Source organism: Rhopalosiphum maidis, chromosome 3, assembly GCF_003676215.2.
Source record: "Rhopalosiphum maidis isolate BTI-1 chromosome 3, ASM367621v3, whole genome shotgun sequence".
NCBI classification, from domain to species: Eukaryota; Metazoa; Arthropoda; class Insecta; order Hemiptera; family Aphididae; genus Rhopalosiphum; species Rhopalosiphum maidis.
In genome coordinates, this window is record NC_040879.1 from 55,675,907 (window position 1) to 55,695,419 (window position 19,513).

General features: G+C 24.3%; 1 protein-coding gene across 1 annotated transcript; it reads right to left on the minus strand.

Annotated features, from left to right (window-relative positions):
- Positions 1–7,398: 7,398 nt before the first annotated feature.
- On the minus strand, positions 7,399–19,472 carry LOC113556379 (mitotic checkpoint serine/threonine-protein kinase BUB1-like). The gene is made up of 20 exons (XM_026961277.2): positions 19,276–19,472; positions 17,054–17,208; positions 15,787–15,991; positions 15,503–15,699; positions 15,228–15,441; positions 15,009–15,168; positions 13,219–13,376; positions 12,534–12,609; positions 12,344–12,453; positions 12,021–12,132; positions 11,069–11,964; positions 10,173–10,303; positions 9,923–10,083; positions 9,488–9,628; positions 9,125–9,303; positions 8,907–9,029; positions 8,632–8,759; positions 8,405–8,561; positions 8,216–8,322; positions 7,399–7,620 (listed from the first exon to the last, which is right to left on the minus strand). Exons 1-20 carry the CDS (start codon positions 19,309–19,311, stop codon positions 7,440–7,442), a joined length of 3,627 nt encoding a protein of 1,208 aa, XP_026817078.1. The 5' UTR covers positions 19,312–19,472; the 3' UTR covers positions 7,399–7,439.
- Positions 19,473–19,513: the final 41 nt, after the last annotated feature.

A 19,513-nucleotide genomic window follows, 5' to 3' on the forward strand; every position in this document is an offset into this window, starting at 1 on the left:
GTATGTTTTTTTTTGGGGGGTGGGGTGTTCAGATAATATACGTAGGTATATACTTATTTGTTAATTGGTTGCAATATTTCTATCTTACATCTACTACCACTAAGCTCATATAATATACTCATCAAATATTGTAATAAAACATTTTTTATTTTAATTTAAAAATAAAAGCAAATATAATACAATTTACTTAATATAATATTATAATATTATTAAGACATATTAATACATATTAGTTACCATCATCGGTCACAATAATTTACTAATTATTATACTATATATTTTGTTTGTTACATTCAATACCAGTGATGCTATAAGAATAACAGTTATATAAATAATTAAAAATATAATAGGATAATAATTATATTGTTTAAAATTAAATTTATTTTCCTTCCAAATTAGTTAATGACTTTATATAATATTAAATTAGTTCACAATCGAATCACATATTATTGTTTGCCAAATTCCCTTCAAAATTTACCGACATTAAATATTGAATTTTTTTTTTTTTTTTAAATACGCCACTACTACTAATATTGATGACACAGTCGTAGTTCTCCATCGGACACAAAACTTCACTTTGAATAAATTATAATATTATATTATTATCTACCTATAAATTTTAATAATTAACAAAAGAAATCAATGGGCTTAATAGGAATTGAATTTAAATCTTATGCTGCGAAAACTGTATTTAATATTTTATTCTTTATATTATTACAAGCCCAAATGTATTATGTACATTATTAAAAACATAAGGCTCGAATTTCAATGCATTTACATCTTTTTTTTTGAAAAGTCTTACACGATGCTTTCCAAGCTACATAGGTGTTTCAAGTACTTTATGTTCTAATCATAAATATTTCTTGGAGCATTTTTAACGTTTTTAATGCATTTTTTTAAAAAAAAGTAAAACATTTTTGACTTATTTCTCGTTTTATGACTAAAAAATTTGACTTCATTGAGATATAAGTACTACATAGAACTATGTAATATAAATTATTTTCATTTTGAACTTTTCATCAAATAATCCGGTTTTTAATAAGATAAGACTGAATTTATCTTTGTCACACCATCCAATTAGCCAAATTTGCTTTAATTTTTTACTCATTTATTTTTATATTATATTTTTCTTTACATAATAATTAGAATTTATTTAATAAATAATGCATTTTTAGAGTTTTTAGGTCATAATTATTGCATTTTTCGGTATTTTTAAGGGCATTTATATCTCTGAGCCCTAGCTAATGATAGTATATACCCATATAGATATTATATAAATGAAATTATTTTATGATAAAGTTTCAACAAATAGTTATGTAAGATATACTATTACGAGTATTATGTAAATAAATCATATTGTATTATCGCAATATTAAAAAGTAGATTTATATTGTAGCTTATAGTTTTTTAAACTCATAAAAAGACTTTGAAGTTTAATCTATTTCAAATGAAATACATGGAATAGAATAAACGCACGCATCCAGAACAAGAGGCTACCACAAACTCAAAATTTATAAAATTTGAGATATTATACTGCATTTGGATAGTTTAAAATAAATATCATATATAGGTAAGTCGTAAGTAACTAATTATCTAGTTTCTTCATAGTTAAATTGTATTTATTTAAATATCAATTACCAACTAAGTAAATACTTCAACGTCTTCAACTACATTACCTTAGTACATATAATTCTGACTAATTATGTTAAATATAATTAATTTTTTTTTATTTCTATTCTAATTTATAAATTTAATCTTTAAAAAATGTAATGATCTATTAATCATACAGTTTATTTTCCAAAATTTTCAAGTGCTTAGCCTATTACAAATATTATGCCTAGGTTCCTACGTCTTGACGATAAACTGATCCTGTGAATATTTTATCAGATATAGGTACAATAAATATATTATGTAGAACAATTCCAAACAAACCCAAAACGTTATAACTTATAATAGATATACACATTATTTTTCGTAAAATCATACACAACATTACAACTTGTGGTCACACGAAGGGTTTCTTTTTAATTTCCATTAACGTAGACCCGTAAAACGATAAAAATAAAAAACCATAATATACTATGACAAATATCTACCTTTATTAAAAGTGATAATAACCTACCAATTATGATTATTTCCCCCTTGTAAAGTACGCACAGGTAATGCGTTTAATAGATAAGTGACTATAGTATTTAGTATAATGCAAAAGGAACATTTTTAGACTACGAAGGTCAACTATTTTATTATCATTCGACTAGAAGCATGTAAAATGTAAGAAAATATGTACCTACCTAATGTTTAAAAAATATATATTTAATTATATAGTATAGTAGCTATATGATGTATAGAGGTATCTCAGAACATAAGAAAATTAAAGTAGTATATTAAGCATTGATGCAATTAATATATAGTCTATAATCTTTATATAGGAACAACTAAAGAATAAAGATCCATAATAATAAAAAAAAATTTAAAAATTCGAAAATTTAAAATGCCTTTAAAAATTGTTGATCAAGTAAATATTTTTAAAATGTCATTGAAAATAGAAAAATAATTATTTATAAAAATATTTAAGTAAAAAAGAGTGAAGTTTCTATATTAATATTTGTTGAATAACAACAAAAAAACTAAAAATTGTTTGATAATAAATTATTGTATTACGCCTGAATATCCAATTTTATTAAAATTTAATATTCAGGGGCTCATAAAAAATATTTGTTGATTTAAGCTCAATTTTAAATCTAATAATAATAACCTGATGAACCTATAATATTATTTTTAAACTTTTTGACGAGATGAAACATTTTTTTATCTACATTTATTGATTAAATTTTCAAATTTAAAATGTTAATATAGTTAAGGCTAGAAATACTTTTTAGAATTGCCTTTACCATTAATTTATACTTATTTTATAATTTCGTGCAGAAAATGCTAATTTTAAATATCTACGGATATTCATTTTTGAATCACAACAAAACAAGAAAGTTGTTTTTATGGAAAACTGGTTTTGTGGAAAAATATATATTATCTATATTATTGTTGCATATATATATATATATATATTCCTTTGATTGTTTTTCAAAAATGCTGGACATTTTTTATTAATATTAAAGTAAAATTACCTTCTGTATCCAATTTGTTACCAAATATCAATCCTCCAATATGAACACTAAACATTCGCACTGTTTCAAAATGCGATGACAAACACAATAAGTACAAAATAGATAAATCATTATAAATTTGGGTGCAACGCCTTGCTCTACATAAATACAATTTTTTTAAGGATAATTTTATTTCTTCTCAAATAATGAACTTAAAATATTTAAACCATAATATACATTAAAATGTCATGGAATAATTTATTCGTTATCAAGATTTGTGCACTTGATAATATTAAGTTTTGCGAAATTCTACTCGTAAATTCAAATATTGTATATGTTAATTTAGTCAGTGTATTTACATAGGCTCATATAAGGATGGTTGAAATTAGAAAGCGATCCAAGTTTGTTAATTTATTTTCAGAAGGTTTTGGAGTAACTGGTGTTCAGTCTGAAGAGTTTTACGACCTTCAGAATCCTTGGATTATCGCCGGTCCATGGTTTTATATTTTTGTTCCAATGAATTGAAAAACGCTGTATAGCCGTAGAAAAAATGTAAACCAAACAGACATATTTGTCAAAGATGTCGACATTAACAATATATTTTTTGCTCGAAAATGATACCTATTAGTTATGCTACTCATGTCCTACTCATCAATTTGCCTAACTGTTCAGATATTCATTTATAGGTGAGATATAAACCAGAAGTCCGAAACAATAAGTTCTAACAGAAAGATCCTCAAAAGCTAGGTGTATTTAAAGTATTATTTAATAAAAAATTATTTGTACATTTTATTTCTAACTACAAAGTTGAACAATTTTCATTAGTTCACTAACATAATCAAGTCGATTAAAAAATATATAATTAATTAAATATTTACAGTATTTACCTAACTATATTATACAATCATACAATTTTAATTAAAATAAGTTATGAATATGGAAACATGACATTTTTATTTATATGTACATACATTTTTGCATACCTAAGTCCTAAATAATGTATTTTATTTTAAAATACATTCCTACTGAAACTATACAAAACTCACTATTTGACCGTTGAATTTAAAATACATTGTTTTATTTGTTTATTGGAATAACAAATAGATGACAGATATGATTTGCGGAGATTTCATTCGTAACGAAAAATGCCGGTGAGCTCGCATTTTGGCAAATAAAAACCGATATAATAAAAACTAAAAATGCTATGTATAGCCCCGGCCTAATAACTGCTATTAATAATATTTTATATTATTTAATATAATATCATGCCTGTTTCCGTTACATAACCCATCTAAAAAAATGGGCTTAACCTTATTAAATTTTAATTATTTGTTATTGTTACCTCTTTTTTATTTTTATTTATTTTTATAGCCTTATAATACACATAATATATAGTTTTATGTTTCTAAAATTGAATATCCAGTATCCACTGTAATTAAATGTGTTATCAATAATATAAATTTGTAGGTATAAATTGCAGTACAATATTAATTAATCTACTTTGAATTACATTATTAAGTTTCCCATATTATATACGAACTAAAACAAATGCTTTCAGATCAATAATAAATATTAGTGAATAATTATTTATTAATTAATGAAATAATATAAAAAGTATAAACCAACTAAGACTTAAAAAAAATTCATAAATTATTCTATAATATAGATATTATAACAGATTCTCAACTAGAATGCCGCGAAATTATTTGAAATATATTTTTAGTCTATAGGGCTATAGTGCATAGGGTACCTCCAAATTTTTAGAAAATGACTAAGAGTGTCGCGAGTCAAAAAAGGTTGGGAACCTCTAGATTATAAGTTCAGTAGATATATTGCTGACATAATGACATCGTTCGACAAGATACTTAAATCACAATCTTATTTTACCTAAATAATTTTTATTGATTGAGAAAAAGATTTGATAAGAAATACATTAAAAACAAACAGGCATACTCGTAAAAATTATGTAGTAACTAGTAAATGTAGGTATACAACATAATTTTTTTTAACATCATTTATTTTAATTAATTTTGACTTATTGGATATTGGGTTGAATTATTATTATTAAAATATTAATGTTGGATACGTTTACCTTATTGTTTATCACTTAAACGGAATGTTTCGTTAAACGGTAGACCCTCATTGTTTCAGAAAAAAACAGACGTTTTTGAAAATATTTCTTTAAGTCATTACGAAATGACATTATATTAAAAAATATATTTTTTATAGCTTAATTTAAAATTTTCTTAATTCCTTTTTTATATTTGTAGAATATTTTTGAAGTATATTGATCTATAAAAATCAAATTTCGTGAAAATACTTTATTAGTTAGGTATAAGTTTTTTAGAAGAATACAGTATTGGTCCACTACTCCGATCCATTTTTTCAAACTTTAAATACTTGTTTAAATCGTATCACAGACTTCTCGTCTGAAATTTTTATTTAAAAAACTTAAAATCATGCAAATATTAATAGTTTTTTTTTTTAAATGAGTGTCTTATGTTAACGGTGGACATTTGATTGACTTTAGTTACATAAAAGTATTTTTCTTATTTTTTTATTCAAATGTTCAGTGTTGTCAGTGTCTACTATAATTTATAGACGTATATATCATCGGCTAATTTCCTATAGCCTCCCGACTTTGTTTAAAAAATTCCCAAAAATTCGCCAATATTTTTCAAACTAATTTCTTGAATTTACATATAAATTATAAGTTTTTTTTTAAATTAATTATACAAAAATTAAAATAAATTAGCATAATATTATATCGGGTTAAAAAACCTACAATAGGTGTACTAATCATACCGGTTCCTATTAGTTATTCTAATTAATGTTTTTAATAAAATATTCAGTATTTATCCAACCTGAGATGGACAATTTTAGTACAATTTGCGAAATTTTAGTGTAGTTCTTACAAAGCTAAACTTGATTTTGATTATTTATAGGATGGAAAACACATAATATCTCTGCCAGCGATATCCCAATTCGTTAATTTCATATCTAACGTAATTAAATTAGGTAGATAATACTGTACGTAATAAATTATAATTTAAGAAATTAATTTTTAAAACACATTTCTTCTATTATACACACACACCATAATGAAGGTGTGTCTTTAATTGCCTATCTACAACGCCAGGCGATTACGATTTATTTTGAATTTATAATTTATGTCTATAATTATGTTTACACATTTATTGTCAATTTATAGACCTTCTCTAATAATGCACTAATAGATCGTTTAAAAAATAATTTTCAATGCCTATTGCCTGAAGTACTTTAAATACGTTAAAGACATTTCATGCCATTGGTTGCCATATCTCGTACATTCCTTATGTTATAATTTTATAACAAATTTTTTGGTTCATTAAATTTTTAAATAACTGTAGTATTTTTAATTAAAAATGTATAGATGTGTCATTAACAAAAGTGTCTTATTGAAATGTATTTAGTGCTAAACACAAATTAACAATAATGTTGATCATCATATTATTTTTATAATAGCAATTTCCAATCTAACTAGGCTATAGTTTTCTTTTAGAAGCTGCCATGATTTTAGTTTTATTTTATTTTTCACTTGTGTTAATCTACTAGAAATACTAGTAATACTAGTAATATATACTTCACTACACCAACTTTTTCAAACTAATAATATCTTTAATGGTCAATACCTTAAAAGCTATTCTCGCTAAGGGGACTGATAATCAGATTCATATATTCTAAAACCATTGACCATAATTTGAGCACAAAAAAATAATAAAACAATCAAAGCACAATACAACTAAGTACTAAAAATATTCAAAAAAGATAACAAGTACCTATATAATATTTAATATATATAATATAACATAATATCGGGTTTTCTACTTAGGATGATCAGACACATAGATCCTATTTATTTTTCAGTTGGTCAAATCTTCCATGCAAAGTTGACTTCCCTAAGCTGACGTATTATTTCTTAATAGTTTCAGTCCCCTTTATGTAGTACTTTTCCTTATTGTAATAATAATACATACATTTTGTCACAATTACTTTATGTTGACTGCTTGTGCACTCTATGTTCATGAGTAGGCCACAATAAAGAGAGCCCTTTAAGATATCCCTTTTTTGTCTTTTTCATTGTATCTTACTAATAATTAGTATTTTTCTGTTATGATAATAAATGAATAAATAAACATTTTTAAAAAAATTAAGTATAATGAAAAGAATACTCGAAAGAATATAAAATCATACTACACAAAAATTAGTACAATTAAAAGGTTCTTAAAAAAAAAAAGTACAGTAAATAAACTAAATATATAAAAAAATTCATTAGAATAAATGTAAAACTTCAAAACATTAATTTTTTTTTAATGCATTTTTTAAGCTAGTAAAATTATGTTTCAATACCACTTTTTGTTGAATTGATAAATATTTGTTCAATTTCCTTATAATTTCATCCAAGTTAGGTAGCTTCTTACATGATTCTATATTCAACAACATACTCAGCATAGTGCCCCAAAGTTCTTTGTCTATATATCTATACAATTAAAATAGAAATTTAATTAAATGTAAATGGATGATATTTTTATTTAAAAGATGTAATGCACAATGTGATGAGATATTATAAAAAAAGGTTATTAGAACATTATACCCGCGTGTGTTGTTTCTGCCTTATTAATGAATATCATAGTAAATTTGCATTCAACAAAACACATTTTGTGATGTTGGCTTTATTATTACAGAAAATTTATTCATTATCAAAGTTAAAGGTAAGAATATTATTTAGGAAATGTCTTATGCTTTTATTGATATTATTATTTTAAAGTGAGTTATGAAAATTTTAAAGTTGTAATATTTTACATAGCTATAACTCATTTTAAAATGATAATATCAATAAAAGCATACAACATTTTCTAAACATTATTCTTACCTTTAAATTTGATAATAGGTAAATTTAAAGTTAAAAGTTAAAGCTAACATCACAAAACAAATTCTGCTGAACAAAAAATTTCATATTGTATGTATGTAAGACAGAGGCAACACATGTGGGCATAACATCTTCTTAGTACATTAATATTGAGATATTAAAAATTATTGAGAAACAAACTTAAAAGACAATATATCATTTTTACCTTGGAAATGGTTTCAATGGCACCCATAATTTACGTATTTTTTGAGTTTTCATGTAATCTGACATGAGAACCATGTATATAATTCCAGCTAATCCAAAATAATCAGTCTATAATAAAATAAACATATATACATAATAAAATTAATATATTTTAATTTATTACAAAAAAAAAATTTAAAAAAATGATAACCTGGTATGTCCAAGGCAATTTTTCTCTCATTTCATGACAAATAAAATCAGCAGTTTTCACTGTGTGTGTAAAAGTAGTATCAGGAGGGAATAAAGTCATATCAATACTACGACCAAAATCGATTAACTGCACACAAGGTTGATCACATTGATTAGGTCTAAAAAATAGTTTTTTTTCAATAAATTAAAACAATTCTATAAAATACATTAATTATTGATGAAACTTACAATGTTTTAATAATGACATTATCTGGTTTTAAATCTCCATGAATGATTTGACATTGATGAAGGTATTTGAGTGCTGATGTCACTTGTAAAATGAGCAATGCACCAACAGTTATAGGGATGGAGCGGTTCTATAAATTATAAAAATGAAATTTTATAGCATCATCAATAATTATAAACAAGTGTTGAATGTTTGACATTAAAATAGCTAAAGATCAACAAAATAAATCATTTAGAATATTTAGATTATGGTGCATATAATTCCTTTTTAAACTAACCATCGCTACTTTATACGCTAAAATTACAGATAATAGAGTTCCATGAGTAGCAAATTCCATAGAAATAATTGATCCATTTTTGAAAACAAACATCTGATCCATGTTAATGAAATAAGATAGTGCCTTAAACACAAAAAAAAAAAATTTTAGTATCGTTAAAAGAACAACATACATAACTGTACATAAAATATTTGTATAAAATAATATCACTTATTTACTTTTTCAGAATCTTTAAGACGATGCTTGATTTCTTTACTTATATACCATTCCCAAGCACATGCTGGTTTTTGAATTTTAAGTGCTCTTTCTACAGCATTTTCACCGTCTAATCTAACTTTCATCACACGTGCATATGATCCTTTACCAATTTCATTAAGCAGTGTCATTTTATTTTGACCTAGATGAAATAAAACATTAATTTTAATAGTAGTTTCTTATATATATATATATATTTTTTATCTTTACAAGTAATACACAATTTATTAATTTATTAAATACAATAAGAAAAAGAATAATATAATTAGTATAATGGAAATAGCCACTCATAGGGTACACAAATTTATAACACAAATTATACACACCCAATTTGAATTCAGATCGCATAAATGGTAACTCTGATTCTTGCTCTACATAACCAGATTTGTGATGTTCATTAGGAAATTTAATAACTCTTTGTAATAATTTGGTTATTAATTCATCATCAAAAGGATTAATTGCATCACCTAGATAAAAAAAACAATCAGCTATATTTTATTCAAATTATTATTTGAGGATATTAAGAAAACAAAATTTAATTTCAAACATTAAAATTTTAAGACCAAATACATGGTAAGCATTATGTTATTATTAATTATTATAATTATTTTATTATTTAATTTAACTTAACATTGAAATAAAATAATATTTTGTTCTTAGCTATACATTTTTTAAAAGCTATTGACTGTACATGTTATGTTAATAGTTTAAATAAACATAAACGGAGATACAATTTATAAAGTATTCATAAATTATCATACCAAAATCAATTGAAGATTGTTGTTCTGCTTTTGTAACCGATGAAGAAATAATTCCAGATGAAGTACTACTATTACGTTCTTTAGACGCTTCCAGTATCATACTCAAATTTTTTCCCAATTGAAATTCTTCAGTTTCTTTGTTTTTATTTGGTTCAATTTGACTATTTGGTATAAGGACAAAAGTGAAAATTCAGTTTGTAAATAATGTATTATGTGATTTTTAATATTTTACTAAATTAATTTTACACACGTTTGTGGTTGTTGTTGATTTTCAATGACAAAATTGGTTTTGGTTTTTCCTGGGGCCAATGGTGTTGAACTAGACAAAAGAAAAGCAAATGCTTTTGTTGAGCAAGTTATGTCATCATCATTTACTTCAATCTGAAAAATAAATACAATAGGTACTTGAAAACATATAAATGAGAATATCTAAGATCTATTCATCAGTTATTGAAATTTAGTAATTGTATGTTATTATTACATATTATGAATACATATTTCTATTTATCATTAATTTGATTAGATATTCTGAATTTTAATAAACAAATTTCTATGACAAATGTTAAGATATTTTGTTGTAATTTAAAAAATGTTAATTGTAGACTTAAACATTTTTGCTATGATAATTTTTGTACAAAATAATATTTCCAAAATATTTAGAATAAATTTAAGCTATTTATACTATGACTCATAACACTAAGAATGCATTTTAATTTATTGAAAAATTGTAGAACTAACAAAATTTTAGTAATAACATTCAATATTCATTTACTGATGCATGTAATCTAAATTATTTTCATTAAAAGTTGAGAATGCTTACACAGTATGTATAATTTACTCAAGTTTATCAATCATCAATAAGAAGTTGGATATTTTAAATAAATCACTTGTGAAAATAATTTATACATAAGTTTTTAATAAATACTAAGATAGTTATAAGAAATACAGCAATGTAAAAACACATTTGATATTGAATTTCTTTTAACATTAACTGTTTTACAAACCAATGAACTAATAATTACAAGTCTTGAGTCCTGTTAATAACTTTAAAAATCATTTTTCTTAAATACTATTTAGAAAAATTGTTACTGACAAGGCTTTATCATATAATTAGAACCAATAAATATGTAAAAAAAACTAGCTTACATTTTGAATTTTTTTGATAGGAGACTTGCCTTCATTACTTGGATTAATAGAATTGTCTTTAGTTTTGTCTACTTGTTTTTCAGTATTATTGGTTTCATAAGAGTCATCCTCATAGACTTGATAATTTTGAACACAAGGTTGTTTATAGTTTTTATCATTCTTTAGTTCTATTTTTGAACCGTTTTTGATACTACTACTTGCTTTTTGACCCATAAATTGATTCACTTTAGAACTTTTTTTGCTGAACACATTTTCATCATTATCAACATATACGTCTGGTACTTTAAAATCGTTTCCATTATTATCATCATTTTTATCTATGTATACTTGAATTTCATTTTCTACATGATTTTTATCATTTTGGTCAATGAGTACATGTTCTTTATGAATTATTTGATCGTCGTCATCTGTATAAACATAGAAATCACTTGGATTTTTAACTTGATTTTGTGGTATTTTCGCTTCTATTTTTGAACCATTTTTAATACTACTACTTCCTTTTTGACCCATCAATTGATTTATTTTAGAACTTTTTTTGCGGAACACATTTTCATCATTATCGACATATACATCTGGTACTTTAAAACTTTTCCCATTGTTTTCATCATTTTTATCAATGTACACTTGATTTTCATCATTGCAATCAACAAATACAGTAGGTTCTTTATGAATTGTTCCTTGATCATTATCATCTGTGTATACATAGAAATCTCTTTGATTTCTAACCACTTCTTTTTCTTGTATATTAAAGACTTTGTTGTCAATTGGTGTTTTGTTATCTTCATAAACCATAAAATCTGAAGGACAAGACTTTATATTATTATCAACTTCTTCAAATGCATCAAACGCAATTGGTTTTCTATCTCTTGAAATTAATTCTGACTCTTCTTCTTTATCTAAATAAAAAAGTTAGTTTAAAAATGGCTTTTCAATTGTAACTTAAATATGTTACCTGCACATGGACTATTCCACATTTGTTGAACCAAATCAATTGCAACTCTTGTGTTGACAGTGACAGATTGACTCAAAGAATCAGGCTCATTGTTGCGCAGTGGAAGTGGAACCTAAATATTAAGTAATTTAGATTTAATTATAAAATAAAAACATTCAAAAGCCACAGTAGCTAAGGCCAAATTAAACATATATTAAATATATTATATATTACATTTATAGATAATATATGTACGCTAACAGTATTGTATAATTAGATAATATAGATAAATGAAAATTTAAACTATTATGTAGAAATAACAAAATATAGTAATTATTAATTACCTTAAATTCATTATTATCTTCTGACAAAATAACTTTTTTCAAAGGTTTTACTATTTTTTCTTTTGGTTGGGATTTTGTTAAACTTAATGAATGTGATTTTTCTTTTAATTCTAAATTATTTATTGAAAATTTTAAATAATTAATTAGTCTCTATTAGTATTAGAATATTGAATAAATTTTAAATACTAACGCTTTTCTTTTTCTTGTTTTAAGTAGATCTCGTACCTAATTTCTTCAAGTTGCACATCTCTACCAGCCGCATACACCTAATATACATAATAATATTCAATAAAATATAACACAAATATAAAATCATATTTTTTTAATTCTTAATCTTAAAAATTATCATATTTTACTGAGAACTTAATAATTAATACATATTCAACCAGATAAATGATCTATTATATTTGTTTGATGCCAATATTAGATGAAAAACTGACAACTGTAATGAACATACTATTATCAGGTGGAGCAGAGAATGAATACGTAATTAACAATAATATTCATAATGATTTACATCTCTTTTGATAATATCTAATTAATTAAATAATAATAAATAAGAAGCCATACCAAGGTTCTTATGTTAAACGTAACAAAAAACTTTTTATATTAAATTTAATTTATCATTCAATAAACATTTTTTTGATGTAGTAGCTCTGAACTAGTTTTAAGTGTTAAGTTTTAAAATAATAAATATTTAGTAAGAAAGCTACAATGTATACATGCAAAATATGTTCACTGTATTATAAGTAATTTAGCATAAAATTGCTATAAAATAATTTTTAACAGATTTTTGTTGATTTTCATAAAAAAAAAAAAACCATATTATGAAGTAGATAAAATAAACATTTAAATATACTCTTGATTTAACTCACTTTCTCTTTACAATACATAGGTCTTTTAGTAGGATCTGGAGGTTCAAACACAGCAACTGGACAGGAAAGATTAGTATTTCCTTTTATACTACGTAAAGCATTTGGAACTGTAATACCAGGTAATTTTGTCACACATTCCAAATTATTATCCTGGTGTACTAAAATTAAAAATATTAGACAAATCAAAATTATTTATTTATTTTCATAGTAACCTTAAAAACAAAAAAAGTAGGTAAGTGAAGACCGCTCTGCTATACATTATGTGTCAAGTGGGTCACTATTATAGGTATGTTAAAATCAATTATATATCATTGTATAGAGAAAAAAAATTCTGATCGGAACCGGTCAATCAGCCTATATCATTTATTTTACTTTAAGTATTATAAAAGGTATCAAACTTTTCAGGAATATTGCATTTATTATATTATTAGTATTTAACTATTACAATAGTATTATTTTTTTAAATTAATGTACATTTATATGGCGCTAATAGATTTAGATACTGTTGAACCAATTGTTACCAAATAAACGCATAATATTGACAAATAATACATATTTGTAGAGACTTATTTAAAGAATGGTTTTTTAATTTTTTCTCAACCTCTAAAAGTTTATACTGAGTGGTTCACACATGAATTTTGTTTTGTCTCTCAAAAATCAAAATATGATTTTAATATATATGGTAGTCATTGGTTACAGAAATACGTTTTTTTTTATAGAAATAGTAAGTAACCGCTCTACTGTATTGTAAGTGTCTAGTATACCTTGTCATAGAAGTTAACATATAATAGTTCTATAAGAAAAACAATTCTGAATGATGTTATTGATGTTGCTAAGTATATTTTATAATATATTTATAATGTTATCAAAATTATATATTTTACTATATTTTAAAGTAGGGTAGGTTGTATTTTTGCCAAAAGCATTGCATTTAAAAATATCACCATGTGTATAAAATATGTTAAAAGTTTCAAGTACCCAAACATTTTTTTAAATAGCCAAAATTAAAACTAAAATTGTTATTATTTGTTTACATAATTAGTTTTTAAGTTTTCTTTAAAAAAAAGTACTTATACATTTTATAGTTACATTATTAGCTACTTATAAACTCTATATTGTATTTTCAATTCTTAGCTATAGAAATTGAACACTTTATAGATATTTACTACAAATCTAATTGCAATTTTTTGTAATTTTAACAATTGTTATTAATATTTGGACTTCAAATGCTTATAAAAAAAACCTGTCAATGTATTTTAATATTTTTTCAATCAATATTTATATAGTCATATGACTAAAAAAATAGTTAAAATATTTTCAAAATTATACCATAGTTCTTGAGTAGCAATTGATAATATAAATATTTTGTAAATATTTCATAAACCTGTGATTATTAATTTTTGAATTATAACTACTAAAAAGAATCATTTGATGAGAAATTGTTAATTTGCTCAGGAATTTTCTATTTTATAAAAATTTAAATTTCAGTACTCATAAATAATACTTGTTAATTATTCTCAACATCTCAGCTTTACTTTTTAATCCAGTAATAACAACTCATGAAGAACCTTGTATGAAAATTTTCAAATCTTAAGTATAAAAATTGAAAATTTTAGGAATTTTCAATCAAATTTTTGACAAATTATATGGATAATATTACATAAAACTAGTTGGTATTATACATACCCAAGTTTTAATTTTTTAATTAAATTCAGCATCATTAGTTTATCTCTAAGCAATGACCTAGTAACAAACCTGTCTTTTGATTTAATATTTATGATATAACCAACCTTCAAAGTCAATAGTCGATACAGGTTTAAGAATTTTTGATCGAGTCTTTTTAGGTTTGGTCCATGGTCCAGCTTTAACTGTATTTTCTTTGTTTAGGCCTTTTTGAGCAAGATCACAATTATTAGTTGCGATTCCAAGCAATCCCTTCTCATCGTTATCCTATATTTAATTATACATAATCATAAACTTGTTACTATTGAATTTTATTCAAAAACTACCTCAAAAATCCGAAGAACAGTGTTTTTTCCATTGACATTATTCATTTGAGGTACTTTTCCAATAACTCCGCCAAAACCATGCCTGACACCACTATGCGTTTCAGACTTTTTTAAAACATTGAATGCATGTCTTTTTTCGGGTTCTTGGTTCTTATCGTCATCATTTGTTATCTGTCCATTAAGCATTCGCCTAGCAACGCTTAATTGGAATTGGCTATAAAATAATTTTAAAATATGTAATAATTTATAATTTAAATAAAATAACTGTAGCTTACAGATGAGCTTGTTCAAGTTCTTCAACTGGTTCAGCCTTAGCTTTAATTCCCAACAAAAATATTTGATCCACACGTTTAAAATCATTGTATCTATCCAATAATTCTGCCCACGCACGATAAAACAAAGCACACATTGTACCAATACCTTGGTTGTAAACAGTTTGATATAACTCAACAGCATTTGATTGGTTTTCAATCTAAAATATTTAAAACAATTTTTTAAATATATAGTTTTATTAAGAATGCTTTATAACAATATGTTATGAAATAAATTAGATATTTACAAAATTAATTAAAATTGTAATAAATCTGGGATCTTGTTTGTATTTTGAATCATCTTTGAATTTCTGTACAGTTTCTTCAATTAAAGGCATCAAATTACTTTCTGGTCCGTGTTTTAAATATATTTGTTCCAACCACTTCATATACTCAAAATGTGGAGCTAAAGGATCATCACCCTCATATGTACGAATAGCATGTTCATATTTTCTAGTAATAAAATAAATTGTAATGAAAACTATATTTTTACTTAATTTTTTTGAATAAAAAAAAACTAACAAAACATTGATAATTTTTATGTTTAAGAGGACACTACACCTACGTCCTAAATGTCATACAAATATAAAACATTATAACCTATTTTGCGTGATAAAGAACGAGAAAGCTACAGTCATAACTAAAAAACCAAATTTTTACCACATAAAAAGCAGAATTTGAACTATGAAATATCATTCTTAGTTTTTCAATGTTAGAACTATAAAAAAATTATTTAAGTTATAAAAACACAAAAATAATGGATTTTAAAACAATAAAACTTTGTATAAATATCAAGAAAATAAAAACAATATTTCACTAATAATGTTCTCAACTATATGGTGTATAAATTTGAAGCCTTAACTATCACTATAACCTGAATGGTTCTATCCTACACAAAACAGTTTTTGCTAAGTTTTATATTTGTAAGACAACATAATATGTGGGCGTAATATTCTTTTATAAATACATAGTAGAACCTCAATAGCTCGGATAAGTTCAGACCAAGTGATGTTCAAATTACAAGAGGTATTTCAAAGGTACTCAAGCTAAAGTTAAATGAATCAATCACCTTTATTTAGCAGTTCTGACAAAAAATTGTAGCAAAATAAAATATACACAATAGAGGATGTAAAAATAGGTATTTAAAGAAAGGGTAAATTAATTTAAATTAATTACCTATTAATAACAAAATTAGAAATTATTTTTTGAGTGGACCTTTGAATCTTTGTTACAATAATATTGTAATAGAAAAGGTATAGTAAGCATAAGTTAAGTGTACGGGATTCCAAATAACAAAATTGGTATACATAAATTTGTTTATAAGTTAATTAAGTTTCTACTGTATGTACTGATCTTTATGAACAAGATATATTAAATTTTTTTTAGCATCTGTAATGCTAAATAAATAATTTTAAATTTGTTAAAAATTAAAATAGAAAAAGATACTAAAATAAACATGGAATACAATCAATATTTTTAAGTACCTATTTGGTAAAAAATGTTTATTAAACTTACTCTTTCTCCTTATTTAACTTTTGTTGAATTTCCATATTAGATTGTGCTTGTAAAGCAGTTTCTAATTGAATTGGTTTTCTACCTTGTCTTAGTGGTCTAATATTTTCTTTAGTCAAATCCAGTGCATCAGATGTATCTACAGTATTCATTGTTTTCTATAAACATTAAATAAGATTAAATGGCAGTCATACAGCTATTAATAACAAATACTGTTAAATGCGTTAAATATATTATAATGATAAAACTAAAGTTGTCTAATATTCCTTCTCCTCATCATCTTTTGGTTTTGAATTTTCAGTGATGAAAATTCTATAATTACTACTATTTGTTTAACTAGTAATTAAATTTAATTAAAATAAAACCATATTCATTCCCAAAAAATCTATCGATTTTAATATCAAATAAATCAGTAATTAATATATCCATGGGTTAAACAAATAACAATATGAGTTTAACGTACACAATTTTAGAAAATGTAAAAGTATTTAATTATTATCATTCATTAACAAATACTTAGAGATATTAAAAGTATAATAATAAAATTATTAAAATCTATTACCTATAGTAATACAAAAAAAGTATTAAATAATGCTAAACATAAAATAGTAAAAAAAAAATATTGATTTTACTTTATAAACATACCTTTACTTATATATATATTTTCTTTTCGTTGGCATATTTTATAAAATTAAAAGGATGGTACTTCCGTGTTATCTCAAGTACCCTAATATTTCCAAGACTACCAGTTAGAATCAACTGCGATATCTCGATTACCTCTGTATAGGAATCTTTTTATAAATGTATAAATGTATATACCCGTGTTATAATCTGTATCGTCGTAATATACAATTTAATTTTGTTTTTTATGTACAATTTACTATGTTCATACCTAACTGAATTTGTTTGATGTCAAAACCTTGCAAATGATTCACCATTTAATAGATTTTAATGGATTTTAAAATCTGTTTTTCTCATCAAAAAAAATGATGAACTATATCATACATTTTTTTCTATACAAAATTTTAGATGTTATGTAAATGTTTATTAGATTATATTTTATCGTTTTTTAAAATTGATTTAAATTTGGAATTATTACTGTTATTGACTAAATGTTAATTTAAACATAAATAATAAAATACAAATATATATTTTTATTATTATTTAATAAATTTAGATAGTCGAGATACCACGGATGATCATAATAGGTAGTCTTGGTAATATTTCAGTAGTCGAGATAACATGGTTGTGCACCCAAGGTAGTCAAGATATAACATGGAAATACCAAAAAGATCAATAGTTTTAAAAAAAAAAAATGAGAATTATGAATATTGATATATGTAGCATTTTAAATAAAACATCCAAATGGAGTTTTCTTACTTTTTAATAACCATCTTTCAATTCACATCAATTAAAATGTAGTGAGTTAGTCTATGCCTACCAAATGGCTTGTATAAACTATTAATATAATCCTTTAATTAATAAATCAAGAATAATAACAATTCTATAAGAATAATCTTAAACTATATAGTAATTATTTGAATAGAGTAAAATAAGGCTCAACACTCAAAATATTTGTATTATTTACATATAATTGAACAAAGTATTTACTATGCTAAACCTACCGACATTTAAAAAAAAACATGTTTGCTATTTAAAAAATAATTATTCAAATAATTTCAGAAAAAATATACCCATTTTAAAAACAAATTAGAACAACAATCTAAATCTTCAGGGATTTAGTTATTGATAACTTAAACTAGCAAACTTAACAACCCACATATGAATACCAAGTTTTTAGCAAAATATGAACTATTTAAGTGAAGGTCAACAAATGTAGTTTTAACCAGACACAATTTTAATACAGGTAGGCTGGTGGATTATCATACAACTTTCTCAGATAATATGTATGGACAAACACTGCTTTGAGTACTGTTATATCAGATAGGTCGTACAGAGTTTACAAAGATAATTTAATTATTTCTATTTCGATAAACAACTTTGAATAAAATTCTAAAAATTAACAGCGATTTCAATTACATTCATAGATGTTGTTTTAATATCAATTATAACCTTATTTGGTTACTCAAATCGTGCTATAGAGTACCAGTTACTATAAATCCGAGTCCGTACAGTGCCTTAAGTAGCAAACGATTTAACTAGTTCAAAAATAATTTATAGCACGACGTATAGACTGTGTGTATGTGTTTGTGCATAGATCTTACCTCAGTAACGGAAAGAATTTCCGTGTCAGTGATCATCGTCAAAATGTCGCCGGCGGACAATACGCACGAGCTTCTTGTCGACGAAGACAGTAAAATACGCGAAACGCGATATGGACGAATTTGACCGGATAATGGATAATATACAATATTATTCAAACAAAAAGGATAACGGCGAACGCCGAATTTCCAACAGTCGCCGACGAGAGCGCTGCGTCCTACGTGCCTGCGTTAATACCGG

Bases quoted from the DNA above. Each gene is read 5' to 3' on its own strand.
- LOC113556379 (XM_026961277.2), bottom strand. From the start codon at position 19,311: ATGATCACTGACACGGAAATTCTTTCCGTTACTGAG. The intron at 10,304-11,068 runs GTAAGCTAGTTT...TTTATTTTTCAG, and splicing joins CTATCAAAAAAATTCAAAAT to ATTGAAGTAAATGATGATGA. The intron at 8,760-8,906 runs GTTAGTTTAAAA...TATAATTTATAG, and splicing joins TAGCGTATAAAGTAGCGATG to AACCGCTCCATCCCTATAAC.